The sequence below is a fragment of the Chelonia mydas genome, chromosome 1, assembly GCF_015237465.2.
Source record: "Chelonia mydas isolate rCheMyd1 chromosome 1, rCheMyd1.pri.v2, whole genome shotgun sequence".
NCBI lineage: Eukaryota > Metazoa > Chordata > Testudines > Cheloniidae > Chelonia > Chelonia mydas.
In genome coordinates this window covers 97796507-97813470 of record NC_057849.1, presented here as the reverse complement: position 1 = coordinate 97813470, position 16964 = coordinate 97796507, and the positions used below count along the sequence as shown (strand labels likewise).

Below are 16964 nucleotides of genomic sequence, written 5' to 3'. Positions count from 1 at the left end.
GAATTAGGTGGCAAAGGAGCCTGAGTGTGAATAAGAAAAAAATCAACTTTGCTGCAGTAGTTACAGTATTTCCTAATAAAGTTAAACAGGTGTAGGAAAAATACCACGACTCAAATACTGCAGTGTAATAAAATTTTGAATGGCAGTCGCTCTAGAAGATGTCTGTTTATACATAAATGCCTCTGCAAACAATAATAATAGGAAAAGAAATCCAGAAAAAATGACTTCATTGGGCACTTAAAAAAAGTGCCAAACAATACACAACTTCATGGATAAAACTGACCAAATAGAGCAAAAGGTTTTTCTTCTTTTGGACTGTAAGATAGGCTTTTTTGTGGGTAAAAAAAAGTTCCTTTGTAAAATGATTTTTAGACACAAAGCATGTAGAAAACAAAGTTATTAAGTTTGCAGATAATGGAAAAAAATTAATGAAGAGCAAATAAGGAACAGTGATATCAAATTGAAAAGAAATGCACATGTACTAATAAAAGGATTTGGATAATTCAAGCTATTGGGTCAGCAGATGGCAAATGCTGTTTGATGTAGGTGAATTTTAAAATCAGCCTGAGAGTGAGGAATGAAGCTAGGGTGTAGGTGATTGTTTGAACAATAATCTGTTCAGAAGTAGGGTTTGGATCTTATTGTGGAAAAATCATTGAAAACATAAACCTAGCATGCAACAACAATACAAATGGGGAAATGAGCCTATAATCTGTAGGAAACAGGAAGCGAATTTTCAATGCAAAAGCATTGTGCTATTGGCCAGGGACTGTGCCTTCCTTTGAATTAACAGATGGAGCAGTGTAAAAGTGCATTAGCTTTTCACCTCTGGAGACTTGAGTTCAAACTTTCTTATTTTCAAATGGTGGAATAGGTGAACACACACTAATTCAGTTTCTACCACAAAAACATTACACAGTTCAGCAGAATTGGCAAACTCAGGTCAACAGAGGCCTGGAACTAGAAAAACAAAGTTGTGTTAAGTCAGAATTTAGGCCTGGTCTGCACTGAAAAGTTAGGTCAACCCAGCTATGTTGCTGAGGGTGTGAAAAATCCACACCCCTGAGTGCCGTAGTTAAACTGACCTAACCCCTGGTGTAGACAGTGCTAGGTTGATGGAAGAATTCTGAATCTCAGGGAGGTGGATTACCTCTGCTGATGGGAGAATCCCTCCGGTTGGCATAGGTAGTATCTACCCTGAAGTGCTACAGCAGGGGTTCTCAAACTGGGAGTCGGGACCCCTCCGGGGGTCGTGAGGTTATTACATGGGGGGTCGTGAGCTGTCAGCCTCCACTCCAAACCCTGCTTTGCCTCCAGCATTTATAATGGTGTTAAATATATTTTAAAGTGTTTTTAATTTAGAAGGGGGGGTCACACTCAGAAGCTTGGTACGTGAAAGAGGTCAACAGTACAAAAGTTTGAGAACCACTGTGATGCTACAGTGATGCAGTTACACTGCTGTATCCTTTCAAATGTAGGCAAGCCCTTAGATACCCCTTCTCTTTTAATTTGTGCCAGAGAAAAGAGGGAGCTTGTAGTTGGAAACAGTGTTCCTCAGATGACTTACTGAGGTATTTATAACATACTAGTGCTGAGATACCCAAGTACTTTTCAAAGCAGTGGGCAGGGATTTGCGAGATTTTGAGTCGGGCTAGTGAATGTTAACATTTGATGGTAGGTCTCCTATGGCCCAACACGCTAGGGGTGACTGGGACTAGGGGCCTGACCAGGAGCAAGCAAGCTCCTTAGTGAGACAAGGAAAGAATTGAGGCCTACTCAGAGATAATAGTAGTCCTGTGGGGGACTGTTGGACTGCCACCACCATAAAACCATGTTGACTGGCATTTATGAATATATAGATTAAGATTTAATTGTGCAGCCCTCTGCACATTTTTCTGGCTCCTAGCACACATGTATAGGGTGCTGCTAGCCAGAATAAATATGCACATTAATGGAGCTTTTAAAAGAATTGTTGTTGTTCTGTTTTAGTCTGTGGTACTAAACAATGTTAATTTGAAACAGTCCCCTGTAGATATACAAAGTTCCATCCCATGCCCACTTGATAACTGGTTTGTTACTTCTTGATATCCACATATGTTAGAGACTATTTTCCTCCTCTCTGTGCTTCTCTAGAGGGCTGAAACTACCCCTTCTAGTCCTCATTCATTCATTCTTTTGTCCTAACAGAATGGGTTACCTCAGCTTGATATGTGGTGCTACACTTGAAGACCACTCAAGCTTCAGCTAATAGTGACTTATTTAACAGTGCTTCTTGTATGGGGCTTGTTACATTTGTGCTCCTTAGAATGTTCTGTTTTAAAATTAATTTTTGGGTGCAATTAAAGGTTTGGTTTTAAACCCAAAAGCCCTTGATAGCTTGGGTTCTGTTTATCTGAGGTACCTCATCTCTCATGTTACACCGGGACAACTGACATAATCTGGGACACTCAAGTTTGCAGTCCCTAAAGCTTTGTATATCTGAAGAATTTGCCAGGCATTCTCACATACATCCTCCCTGGTTTGGGCTACTGTGAAAACAAATCAGGCCCATGCTCCTGTGGCTCCACAGGCTTCAAGTCGTCTTCTGGTATTCGTTTAAGTCCTGGGTCATAATCTTCCAAGCAATTAATGGATCAAGACCTATTTACATTTACAACTGTATTTTCATCAATGAATCCTTGAATCCTATGCTCCTCTGTCCTGGACTTTGATATGCATTTTTCCAAAGTGTATGAAACCTGGGGACAAATCGTTGTTGGTGGAGGGGATCCACCTATGGCATGAATTTCCAGAGGAAGTAAATGAATCCGTGGTTTGACCATCTTTAGGAAATGCTGCAAAACCTTCTTCCTCTTTGACAAAACCTTTCCACCATAACAAGAATGACATTCACAACACTGACATACACTCCCTCCTCCCAAAACAACAACAAAATTAGACCTGAAATTAAAATTAAAAAAAAATCCCTACCCAAGCAGACTTTCTATACGGGGGTGGGCAAACTTTTTGTCCCGAGGGCCACATCTGGGTGGGGAAATTGCATGCAGGGCTGGGGCAGGGGGTTGGGGTGCAGGAGGGGGCTCAGAGCAAGGGGTTGGGGCAGAGGAGGGGTGTGGGATGTATGAGGGGGCTCAGGGAAGGGGGTGCAGGAGGGGCTCAGGCCAGGGGTGCAGAGAGGAGTGTGGGAGGGGGTGCAGGGTGCAGCAGGGGGTTGGGGTGAGGGGTGCAGGAGAGGTTTGGGCTTTGGCCCAGTGCCGCTTACCTGGAGTGGCCCCTGGGGTGGCAGCGGCACACACCAGGGCCAGGCCGCGCCACTGCTGAAAGTGGCTGGCACCAGTTCCGGGGGTGGGGGGAGGGCGGCAGAGGGCTCCGCGCACTGCCCTTGCCTATGGGTACCTCCCCCGAATCTCTCATTGGCTGCGGTTCCCCATTCCTGGCCAATGGGAGCTGTGGGGGGCAGTGCCTGGAGGCGAGGGCAGCGGACGGAGCTGCAGGGATGTGGTGCCAGCCACTTCTGGGAGCAGCGTAAGGCCGCAGCGCCACAGGGGTGGCAATCTCACAGGCCGGATCCAAAGCCTGAGAGGCCAGATCTGGCCCACAGGCTGTAGTTTGCCCACCCTTGTTCTATACCCTGAAAATGGAAAACAGAGGATTCATGAAATGCACTGAGGACTTAACTATTGCTAACGGATTTTATGTGGAAGGTGCTCAGATGCAATGGTAATGAGCAACAGTATAAAATCCTAAAATAGAGTTTTGAAGATTGTTATGATAATTGGATTACCTAATTGTAAGTTCAATTGTAAAAAGTATATGAAAATTCATAAAATGTTACAATAATCTATCACAACAATTGTTGATGGAAAGCAGTTTCAGTTTGTGCAATTTTGTTTCAGGATGCAGCATCTCTAGGATCTCAGAAGGGTGGGATAACCAAACAAGGATGGCTGTACAAAGGCAATATGAATAGTGCAATCAGTGTAACTATGAGGGTAAGTTTACTGTGCTACACTAAAAGATGACTGTTTATAGATATTTAATATTTCAGTATGGTTCTTCTCTGAAAAGTAGATATGTAAACTTTGCTTTTGTTAAAAAGAACATAGGGTTAAGAAGGAGAAGCTTCTGCTTACCTTATAGTAGCAAAATATAAAATTAAACAGAGAAGACTCCTGAAGACACACTCTCAGACCAGGTCTCTTAAGAAAGTAGGTGTTGTTTTTACAGTCACTTTCAGATTACAACTGTACTGAAAGGTGTAATTGTGATCAGAAAAGTGACCACGTAATATGGAACCTTCTTATTCTGATCACCTCCCTTTTGTATGTTGAGTCTGTTTTGCTTGCTTTATTTTTAAAATTAGATAATTTCTAATTGCTTTTATTAGCACCACAGTACTGCCATACAGATATGGAGAGTTAACTAAGATCTGGTTATAAAATCTTACTGGCGTAATTGAGAGAAATGGATACTCAACTTGACTTTCTGATCCCATGCAGGACTGGCAGCTAACATAATTTGTGAAACATTTCATTTATACAAAATTTGCGCATTTTACAGATCCATTGAGAGAAACATGGAACTCTATGATGCACTTTCTATAGTAACTTCAGAGTATAGCCTTAAAATTCATTGCCATTCATATTATTATTTATATAATGTATGTTTTATACATGTTTAGTTTTTAAGTGCTGGGGCTGACTTTAAACTTACAGCCAATATCATGATATAATTCATAAATTGCTCCCTCCCATCCCTATTTTATCAGTATAATGAAACTTTCGCCGTTGGAAAATTAAATGGATGTAATTTTATTTGTGTGTGTGTGTGTGCGTGTATTAGGTTAAACAGAAAAAAGTTCTGTCTTTAAGCTATGTGCACTGATGGCGTATTACATAATTAAAGCCAGTACAGTAACTCCCCACTTAACATCCTCCCCGTTAACATTGTTTCGCTATTAGGACGCTGACCTATTAGAGAACATACTCCTTTAAAGTCCTGCAATATTCCCATATAACAGGGGTCGGCAACCTTCAGCATGCAGCCCATCAGGGTAATCCCCTGGCGGGCTGCAAGACTTTTTGGTTACGTTGACTGTCAGCTCCCCGTGGCCGCAGTTCACCGTTCCCAGCCAATGGGAGCTGTGGGCAGCAGCGGCCAGCATGTCCCTGCGGCCCCCCCGCCCCCACTTCCCGCAGCTTCCATTGGCTGGGAATGGTGAACTACGGCCAGTGAGAGCTGGGGGTGGGGGGCTGTGCCTGCGGACAGTCAACATAAACAAAATGTCTCACGGCCCGCCAGCGGATTATCCTGATGGGCTGCGTGCCAAAGGTTGCTGACCCCTGCCTTACAATATTCTTTAGCTCCAGCTCCCCCGCCCACCTGGTGCTCCTGGCAGGGACTGGGCCAGGACGTGGGGGCTTGTCCCGCTCTGCCCACGAAGTGTTCCAGCCGGGGAGTGGGTTGGAAGCGCAAGGGCTTGCCCAATTCTGCCCGGTGCTCCTGCCGGGGAGCGGGATAGAGGTGTGGGGCTTGCCCCATTCCGCCCGCCCAGGGCTTCTGCGTTGGGGCGCAGGAGCTTTCCCCATTCTACCTTTCCGGGGTTCCTGGCAGGGAGGGCGGTGGTGGTGTGGGGGCGTGCCCTGTTCTGCCTGCCTGGGGCTCCTGCTGGGGAGCGGGCAGTGACCCTGCTTCCCAGCTGGCATTCCGGGTGGGTGGAATGGGGCAAGCCCCCACCCTACTCCCCCACTATACCCCTGCCTCAACCAAGCTTCATAATCATTATTGGTGAGTACAGTATTAAATTGTTTGTTTAAAATTATTTAAAACTTATACTGTATATGAAAAAAATTTCCCTGGAACCTAGCCACCCCACCTATTTACATTAATTCTTACGGGGAAATTGGATTTGCTTAACATGGTTTTGCTTAAAGTTGTATTTTTCTAGAACATAGCTAGGATGTTAAGTGAGGGAGTTACTGTATGGATTTTGAAATATGAAATTAATAGTACTGCTATTAACAATGTTTTTTTTTTTTAAACTAGTCATTTAAGAGAAGATTTTTCCACTTAATCCAACTTGGTGATGGATCATATAATCTCAATTTCTACAAAGATGAGAAAATATCTAAAGAGCCAAAAGGATCAATATTTTTGGATTCTTGTATGGGGGTGGTTCAGGTAAATATAATTGTACTGGCTGTTTTTTATATATTGTGCATGTAGATGATGAATTTATTAGACCAGAATTTTTCAAAATCTACATAATTATCCTGGGATATAATTAAACACATACTGCATACTTTTTAAATAGTCACATAAACAGGCAGGTGCGCTACATGTTAGGAAGAAAAGTAGTTGGATTTTGTAGGTTGTGTTTTAAATTTCAAAGTGGTTGTTTCTGAAAATGGACAAAGTCACTGATTTATGTGATGAGTTTATAAGAAACACATGGAGGCAAGTAGCAAGACAAATAAATGAAGAAAGCATGGAAAATTAATGAAAGCATAAAATTAAGTTCTATTACATTTTGTGTAGTTATATGGGCTGTAAAATATTTTGCATAGCTTCTTGTGTGGGATTTTAGTTGTGGGAGTGGGAATCATATTCACAGCCACCCTTCCAGATGTTTTCACTTGACCTTTTTACTTTTTAAAAATAAATGTTTGAAGCAAAAGGTACAACTCTTTGGCCCAAAAGTTTTCCTCGTAGCAAGAGCCAGAGGATTGGTTTCATGGAGTTGTGTTATATGTTTATAGTACAGCATGTATCTGTTTTGTTAGGCAGAGCAGACCTGGAGACAACTGGGTTTTTCAGCTCTTAGCATTAATTCCTGAATCTGGACATAGTAACCTTTGTGGAAAGAATACATCTATAAATTATTTTGTATATGTATTTCCTTTCTTCCTTGCATAAACTTGTATAGAGGCTTAAAAAGGTCCACCCAAAATTATTTTCTAAATAGCACAAAAATATTTGAATAAATCGATAATGTAAACTTGGCTGTAAAAGCCTTGCATTTGTAACACAATTACTTATGCATCAAGTTGATCAGATGTAGTGATTTTACCGATATTATCTTGGTTTAGAAAGTTAGTCCTGGCTAAACCCACTGAAACTGTAGTTTGGTTCAAATTTAAATAGAACACAGCAAAGAGCAATAAAAGGGCATCGTGACCAGAAGTCTATCTGCCATGTACCTCTTATTCACTCTTTCCCTGCCCTTCCCTATCTTTGTCACCCCTGACTGAGATGATGTTAAATGCTAGCTCAGTTGTGCCAGTGCTGGGCCTGAAGCACATACTGTCCCCATAAACAAGAAGTCCCTTTCGCTGATTCTCCTTATGGTACTGTGATATAGATGACGGGGTGCAGTCTAGAATATTCCATCATTCATAGCATGGTGGAGCACTAAGACTCGGTGGGAAGCAGCTGGCAGGGACGAGGCACATGGGCCCACTAGGAACAGATGGGCTTGAATTTTTCACTATGAATGTATATTGTGCAGAGGGAAGTGGCAAAGAGCAGACACAATATAGGGAAGGAAAGGTTGCCCACCAAGTGACAGGTTTCTCCTCCCTCTCAACCAAACTCTGTCGTTCCTCACTCTTTGGCTCCAGTGACTTAAACTGAAATCTGAGTGCATTGTCCTGCCCCCCAGTTAGTGGGTTGTTTTTTTTTTTTAAATCTCAGCATCCTAATCTTCAAATTCCAAAGGACAGAAATAGCTCATAAATATGAGAGCAGAGTTTTTCTTCCTGCTTTAGTCAAGTTCGTTAGTATTTACCATTATAAAGTTTTTGACCATTAGAAACAGACATAAAATCAAACTAAGCTGAAATTTGACCTGCAGCAAATTATTCTCCTCTGCCTCTTCTCCCGTCTGAACTTTTCCAACAAAGGTCCTCACTGTGTGTTTTGTAAATGACTGAGGAGCTCTACTTTTGCCCATTCTAAAGTATCTTCCCTTGAAATCCTGTCCCAGGGTCTCATCTCTGTAGTTCAGGAGCCTTGTGGATAGGAGTTCCTTGTGGAGTGCTTAGGCACTTCTGTCCAGAGGGTACTCTCATATTCTTACTGCCTTTATTTTCCCATTTCCCTGTTGCACCTAAGGTTGTGAGCCTGTACTCTTTTTATAAGTTATACTAGCATAAGGGGAAACAAAACTTTTATAGACACTAAAAATCATAAACTCAGTAAAGACACTGGATTTTATGGCTCATTATAACGGTCTGCAACCCATTAGCCCACCTTTAATCTATGACTGCAGAGATGTTAACAGCCCACTTCACTTTGAGTGGTCTCTTGCAACATGTGTTAACCCCGTATATTTAACAGTGTGTTCCACCTTGTATTTAGCTGTGACACTCTGAATACTTTTCCCGGACCTGAAGAAGAGCCCTCTGTAAGCTTGAAAGCTTGTCTCTTTCACCAACAGAAGTTGGTCCAGTAAAAGATATTACCTCATCCACCTTGTCTCACAAACAAAAAACTTAGTTAAGGTTGCTCTCAGCAATAAACTAAATAATAAATTAGGAAATACAAAGTTAAGGATTAAAAATATGCAAAGATGAGCACTCTGAAGTTAGGAAATGCCAGAATGAACGTTGCCCATGCAACCTTAATTTTCCACCTTGTGTATATGCATTTTGATATAGTTTTTAATTACACGCAGAAGTGATTATCTATGAAAAGTTTGGTGTAAGTGATTTGCCCAGCATCACATAAGAACTCGATAGCAGAAGCAGGGATATAATCCAAGTCTCCAGAGCAGCATTTAACTGCCCTAACCATGAGGCTGTCCTTTCTCTTTCTGCAGTCTCCTGCCTCATTCACTACAAACCTTCCAGCTTCTGCAGCAAAAAAGGGCAGGGGTCCTACAGACAACATACTCCTTCACTCCAAAGCTCCAATTGATCCTCAGAGTAGATCCATCCTGTATGCTGAATGAACCAGGGGTCTTGTGTGTATTTAAAAAAAAAAAAAAAAAGATAATGTGTTTAAAAATTACCATAATGCATACTCACAAGGGGGCTGAATTAAAGTTGCATGGCAACATTCATTCTGGCATTTCTTAACAAGTGTTTCTTGTAACCTTTTAATTTCCTGATTTTTATGGTTTAGTTTATTAATAAAAGCAAAATTAATGTTAAACAACATTTATTTGTGAATGTTCTTAGTTTTTAAATTGAAAATGTTTTCTATATGTACTGTTTAATAAGGCACTTGCAAATTTTTTGTCTTCAGTGTGTTTTATCGTCATGGTCTTTGTGATGCTCCTTATTTTACCACTGTGTCATGCTTACCAATGTTTTGAAAGTAAACTATATTAATAAACAAAACATGATTTTTTACTGCAAATTCTAAATAATACTTATTTTAAATTATGTAACAAGACTGAATAGGGACTCACTTTTATAATTTCCTGGTTTTTTAATGTAAATATTGAAGATATAGCCCCCAGTTTGTAAGAAGCATATAAATAATATATATGAAAAGGAGCTGTAATTTTATCTTATTTTCATGTAACCCTTTTTGAGGAAAGTAGCAAACAATTACCCTTTTAAAAGAAATCATGTAATTTACTACAGTACAAACTAAAGGAGTACAGTGGGAGGTTCTGAAAACACAATGTGCTTTTATGTCAGTTCTACTGTGACCTTTCTTTGTAATAATTTTAGTGTCGTTTGATGTAAATCAGTTATCACAGTCAGCTGTTGCCATGACAACCCGGGCCCTAGTGACACTTCCCAGAATGCCAGTGAACTGGAGTGAGTGCGTGACTGATAATCTGTGACCTCTCAGTATTGCCACTCAGGAAGCGGCAGAAGACAGTAATTGTGCATAGTGTGTGTGTGGGAGGGAGGCAAAATCAGGCTTTTCTGGTGTTCCAGTTTCCCCAAATTTCCTGAAAGCAGCCTTCAGACAAAACACACATGGAGACAATGACATAAATAATAATTAGTGGCTGAAATTTGGGAATTCCCCATGGCATGTTTACAAAAAAGGGTCCTGTAAAAAGGTGAAACAGAGGTACAGACTCTGTAAAATAGAAAAATCTGACACAACTTTAACTATTGTCTTGCTACTGGGAGACTAAAATATATATTCATCAGTTTAAGATTTGCATTTTTGACTCATACAACTTTATAATCAATTAAATTGCACAAGCCATTCATCCATGTTAATTTGTCTTGGCACTTTGGATTTAAAGACCACTAATTTCTGCTCCAAACGATCAGTAAAATACCAAAAACATGAAATCTCTCATCAAAACTCACTTTTGCTGAGAAGCCAGGAAGAAATCAACCAATTAATAATAGCTCAGTTAAAAAGCAGTTTTGGGAGCTGGAGGGAAAAAAAAACCTTTCATATTATTTTGGACCATGAGGTTGTGCACAGTGACCCTGTGTAGATGCACGGTTTTATTACCATTAATCTTGTCCTGTCTCCCTTGTTGCCCACAATAATTTGCTGTATGCACTTGTTGTATTTTAGTATTTGTATTGCAGTATTGTCTAGAGGCCCAGTTGGGGAACATGGCCTCAGTTCAATAGGAACTGTATGCTCATATACTGAAAAGACAGTCCATAACTCAAAGAACATATCTATTAAGGCCCCAAATCCTGCAAAGATGCCTTTGTATGTTTAACTTAATGCACTGTGAGTAGTCCCATTGAAATTAATAGGAATACTCAGAGTGTAAAGTTAAGCACATGCCCGAGTCTTTGTAGTATAGGGGCACAAAGTACTTGTTTCAAATCAGATATTCTTTGTAGCAAGGACTGGATCCTTCTGTGTGTTTGTACAGTGCTTTCCACAGTGGACCCCCAATCCTGAATATGGCCTTTGGGATGCAACCAAAACACAAATTTTAAAAATGTTGAGTTGCACACCCAACAAACTTAAAATAATCAAAACCAAGTTTGCTTTATTTATGAAGTTTCTAAGGAGCACATTTCAACTGCTTTAACCTTATGTTGAATTAATGAGAAAAACCTTGGTGAGCCCATGCTGCAATGTTTTTTTCAATTTACTGTATAAAAATGTTGCGAATAGAGATGAAATATTCCTTTAGTACATATATAACGTTGATCGGTGAATTGTGCAGTAAATGGACTGTAGGCCCATATAATATATGCAGTTTAACCACTTAAATAAACATACAAATAATCTAACCCAAATGAGTCAGTTGTTTTTAGTCTCTTAGGTTAATGCCCTGCAAACTAAGGCCCAGGTCATTCCCTCTGATTAAAAACCACTGAGAGGTGTCTGAAATCATTACAAAGATCCCCTCAGAGTGCCTCCCAAATTGTTTCACTCTGTCTCTTCCCCTCCCCTCCCAATGCTTGCCACAAAACAGACCAAAAGAACACATCCAGAAATGTGGCATATTCTAGGGCCCCTTGCAGGAGGGAAGGGGTCATCAGTAGGGAGGCGCTGTGTATTTGTACTGGCTCTGAACCCCAGCATCCTTCCCCCATCCTTGGTAAAGAGGGAGGAAAAAGCTACTTATATATTTTTATTCTCCTTCACTCATATCCTGGTGACCTGCAAAGCTCAGGATAGGATAGGATTTGGCCATAAACTGTGGTCATTGTCGAGAAAGTGACTTTTTAAAAAATGGTAGCATGTTAGTCAACAAGAGCTGCTGCCTCTGTTTATCTGGGGTTGTATCTATTTACTTTCATAACAGAAATGAAGTTTTTACTGTTAACTTTTTAGAGCTAGCACAGCTATGAGAAAGTTAAGTGAATTTTGTTCTGGCTGATATATTAACATAACTGTTAATTAAGCAGATTCTGCCATCAGTCACACTTGTGCTGCATCTCTGAAGACCGTACAATTGGGTAGATGTAACTGAAGGCACTTGAGATTTTGAATTGCAAAATGTTAATTACTAACAGTAATGTACGACAAGAAAAGACCAGAACTTGACTTTTAGGTACCACACTGATTTGAGCTTGTAAAATAGAAGTAATAAAGGTCTGGATCTTGAAGTTCTGAAGGTACAATTAAATTTGGGGTCACTATGCCTCAGTAGGTCACTGCTAAGACTACCAAATTCAGGACAGACACCTGAGAAATCAGTCAGACTCATCACAAACTGGTGGTTACTCTATTATTAGATTATAACCAAGCCAGTAACAAAAAGGGAACTTGTCTCACCACACTGGTTAAAAAGAAGCCAAAAATGCAGTCTCCTTAGGCACTCTTGGCTCACCACTCAGACACTAGACTTTATGATGAGTGGTTACTGAAAACCAATTTTGTCAAATACAGGGTCCTTATAATCCCAATAAACCAATTCCATCAAATATAGGGTCCTTCCAATCCCACTTAGCCCGGTCAATATATAACTTAGATCTTCTTTTTTATGTGGATTCCAAATGTGGGTGTGTATGCGTGCCATGTGCCAGAGCTGGAACTGCTTGTAGTAGTGTCTGTTGACTGGCACGTGTTACATGTATCAGCAGTGTGATGTGTACTTTGAGTCTGTGGGGGTCAACGCTTCTCCAGTTCCCTCTTTCTCCTGCATGGCTAGAATCAGAACCCCTGTTCCTCGGTGCTCGTAGCTTGCTAAGAGAGCTCTTGTCCGTTCCTTCTGTAAATAGTTTTTCTAGTTGTATATAGTTGTCTAACAGTTTTTAGTCATTTAGATCTCCCCTGCTGGATTTTTTTCCCCTTGTGGAACACTCCCCCGTCCTGGGGCCTATGCTCTGGCAAGCCGGCTTCAAAAGGTGTGCTGTGTGCTGGTGCTCCTTCTCTGTGAGTGACAAGCACCAATGCTTTCTCTGTTGTCTTGGTGAAGCCCACGCTGGCGCCAGCTGCTCCATCTGCTGCTCATTCCTACCTCAAACTCGGGAAGCTAGGGAACTTCGCCTCCGCAAATGCCTGGTGGAGGAGACGTAATCGGATCTGGCACTGACAGATCTGCCAGAGTGATGCCTGTCACTGATGGTGAGTGCCTCCGTGGGCCCTTCCAGCGGTATTGACACAACTGCCAAAACCCCACCATGCACATAAGAAACACACAGACATAAGGGCGGCTCCCTGACGGGGACCATCTCTAAACACAGTGTTGCCATCCCAAGCTGCGCCAGGTCAGGTGAGAAGTTGCGTGTTGACTCAGCTGCTCCTTCTCCTAAGAAATCTCATATAGAGAAAAGTCCAAGGACTGCTGTGACCCGCCAGCACTGTCTCCAGTATTGGTACCGAGTTCGCCGCCTTCATCTCTGGCACTGTCAACACCTCCATGACCATCCAGACTTTCATGCCCAGTCCCGCCCACGCTGGGACGCTTGTTCCCTGTGATACTTATGGCCAATCTCATGCTGCTATGCATGGGCTCCCCTCAGCGCTCTGGGTCTCCAGTCGCCTTGAGGCTTCCATCTCCTTCGGATGAGTCTTTCCTTCTCTGGCAGCATCTTGCTCTGCACCTTCTCTCACCACTGGTATTGCCGGTGGCTGAACCTCTCCTGCTCCAGGACTGCCCTGTTCTGCTTTGTCTTGCGCTGGCAGCACCGACGGCCTGGCCTCTGCCGGACCCATCCTCCAGTTCTGAGTGGTCTCCTGAGCCAGACTCCCCATTCTGTCCTGCACGCTCCTGTAGCCTGGACCCCCAGAACCAGCCCTACCTGCCAGCGTACGGCCCTTCCCCCAAGGCATGGTTCCATTACCCTGAGGGGCTGTTGATGCCCAGTGACCCATATGCCTGGCCCTACTGGCGCACTTGGTATCCTTACCAAGACTGCAGTGTACTGCCGCTGCCAAATCATCAGCCATCCCCTACTCGCACTGCTCCTCCTCCCGTCTACAACAAACCCCAGGACATTGCTGCACCGCGGGTCCCTACCAGAGCTGCCTCGTCCCGAGACCAGCCCTACCCTCAATGCCTGCAAGAGCCGTCTCTCCACCGTCTGCACGCACAGCGACCTCACTATTCTACCTCTGCCACCTCCACCTTCCAACAGCATCCATCCAAGCAGTCTTTTTGACTCTTTCCCTGAGATCCGCGAACCCCTCTCAACCCCTTCCATGGCTCCTCAGATCATTTTTGGGGAGTGTCTTGCCCTGTTTTCTCACCACTGGGGAAAGATCGCCACCGAACGCTGTGTGCTGGATGTTTTTCACCAGGGGTACCTGATAGGGTTCTTCTCCTTTCCTCCTTGTCGACCGCCCCATGGAACCCTGGGGATCCTTCCCAGTGCAGTCTTCTCTGAGAGGAAGTGGATACCCTTCTCCAGAAGAGTGCCATAGAACACATCCCGTGCTGGTACCATGGCCGTGGTTTCTACTTTTCTTATTTCCTTGTCCAATAGAAGTTTGGTAGGGGTATGTGTGTGTGCACGCGCAGAGGAGGGGGAAGGGTGGGGAGTGGCCACCGCCCCATTCAGGATCTCCGGTCATTGAACAAATTCATATGCAAGTTCTGCTTCTGGATGGTCACACTCCCCCTCGTTATCCCATCCCTTCCCCATGGAGCATGGCTTGCAGCTCTCGTTCTGGAGGATGTGTATTTTCATATAGACATCCACCCCACTCATCGTAAGTTCCTCCGCTTCACATTGGGATGCTTCAGCTATCAGTTTTGGGTCCTCCCTTTTGGGATTGCCACCCCTCTCCATGTGTTCATGAAGGTCTTTGCAGTCGTTGTGGCCTAAATGTGCCGTCTAGGCCATTCCATATTCACTTAGCTGGACAACTGGCACCTTATTGCACCGTCTCTCAACTGCCTCCTTGCCACTTATCCAGACCCTCTGCGTCCTTCTCACTAGCCTGGAGATCTGCATCAATGAGGACAAGTTGGTTCTCGACCCTGCCTGTACACTCACCTTCATAGGGGCTCAGTCACGGCTTGCGCCTTTCTCCCATTGGGCCAATTCACCTCCCTCACTGTGCTCATTATGCTACTACATCACCGTTCATGTACACGCATCCGGCAGTTCCTCTCCCTTCTTGGCCATGTGGCGGTCTTCACCTCAGTCATACCATGTACCCACCCTCATATGCGCTGCCTCCAGCTGTGGCTCTGGTAAGGCTGCAACCTACAGTTGGACCGCTTGTGCAAGCCAGGCCTGATCCCCGCCTCCATCCTGGCTTCCCTCACCTGGTGGTGCCAAGTATCAGAGCGGTAGCCGTGTTAGTCTGTATCCACAAAAACAGCGAGGAGTCCGGTGGAACATTAAAGACTAGCAGATTTATTTGAGCATAAACTTTCATGGGTAAAAAACCTACTTCAGCTGCATAGAGTGAAAATTACAGATATAGGCATAAATGTACTGGCACATGAAGAGAAGGGAGTTACCTTACAAGTGGAGAACCAGCGTTGACAAGGCCAATTCAGTGAGGGTGGATGTGGTCCACTCCCAATAACTGATGAGGTGTCAATACCAAGAGAGGGAAAAATTGCTTTAGTAGTGAGCCAACCACTCCCAGTCCCTATTCAAGCCCTGACCAGGGGTATTCTATAAACCTGGATGTCCCATCATCTCAGGCATTGGCACTCTTACAGCAGGATTATCTGGCTATTTGGACTCTCTCCTCAGACCCTACGCTACCAGCACTCCTAGCTATCTTCGAGACACCACCGACTTCCTGAGGAAATTACAATGCATTGGTGATCTTCCTGAAAACACCAACCTGGCCACCATGGATGTAGAAGCTCTTTACACCAATATTCCACACAAGGATGGACTACAAGCTGTCAGGAACAGTATCCCTGATGAGACCACGGCACGCCTGGTGGCTGAGCTTTGTGACTTTGTCCTCACCCACAACCATTTCAGATTTGGGACAACTTATAGCTTCCCGCCCATTCCCCTGCTCCTGCAAGTCCTGCGCAACATGTGGTGAAATTGCATGACAGTAATTCTCATAGCTCCCTCCTGGCCTCACCAATATTGGTTCACCAATCTCCTCCATCTCTTCGCTTACCTCCTCATCCCCCTTCTCTGCCTCACGAATCTCTTCACACAGGTGCACGGCCACCTGCAGCACCCCACTCCACAGCCTGGTATTTGGATGGGGCTTGCTTGTAAACAGGGTGTGCTTCGCCGCCATGCACAACATCCTCATTCACAGCAGATGGCCGTCAATTAGAGCCTGCTACCAAGCTAAATGGTGACGCTTCAGCACCTGGGCACATCACCACCTTTACTCTCTGGACTCTGTCTCCATTCCCATCCTTCTGGACTACCTCTTTCACCTTCGACAGTCTGGCCTCGCCCACTCCTCTGTCTGCATCCACCTGGTGGCACTCAGTGCCTGCCTTCCCCCTGTGGATGGGCTTTCTGTCTTCGCTCATCTGACTCTATTGCCTGATTCCTTCGCGGCCTTCTCAACACTCTCCCATACAAATGGAAGCCTTCCCCCTTTTGGGACCTTAATCTCATCCTCTCCGCCCTCACTGAGCCACCATTTGAAGCCCTCACGACCTGTTTTCTCACCCATTTCTCCATGAAAGTAATGCTTTTGGTGGCGATCACCTCAGGACGATAGGTTAGCGAGCTGGCGGTCGTGATGGCTGACCCACCCTTTACTGTCTTCTGCAAGGACAAGGTCTCCCTGTGCCTTCACCCCAAATTTCTAGCCAGGGTGGCCTCCCTGTTCCACCTCAACCAGTATATACACCTACTGGTCTTCTATGCTAAACCGCACACCTTTCCCAGGGCATGCACATTACACTTTCTTAATGTCTGTCGGGCACCGACCTTTTATCTCCAAAGCACCCACGCCTTCCATGCTGCACCCCAGCTCTTCCTCACCATCGCAGAGCGCTGCCAGGGCCACGTCCCCAGCTCGCAACACCTCCAAAAGGATCTCCCATTGCATTGAGGAATACTGTATTCTCTCTCACGTTTTCCCCCCCCTTTCCTCTTGGAGTCACGGTCCAGTCCAGGCGGGCACATGCTTCCACTTCAGCCTTCCTTGCGAGCGTTCCGTGGCAGGACATTTGTAGGGCG

The 16964-nt window shown here is 44.0% G+C and overlaps 1 protein-coding gene across 22 annotated transcripts in view; it reads left to right on the top strand.

The window, feature by feature from the left end:
* Window positions 1–16964, top strand: part of DOCK9 (dedicator of cytokinesis 9) — a 322440-nt gene that overhangs the window by 119079 nt on the left and 186397 nt on the right. For all 22 annotated transcript variants that reach the window (XM_037896327.2, XM_037896254.2, XM_037896349.2 and 19 more), the window contains exons 6-7: window positions 3897–3992; window positions 6046–6180. In XM_037896327.2, coding sequence (XP_037752255.1) covers window positions 3897–3992; window positions 6046–6180 — 231 coding nt within the window. The remainder of the gene's footprint in view (window positions 1–3896; window positions 3993–6045; window positions 6181–16964) is intronic.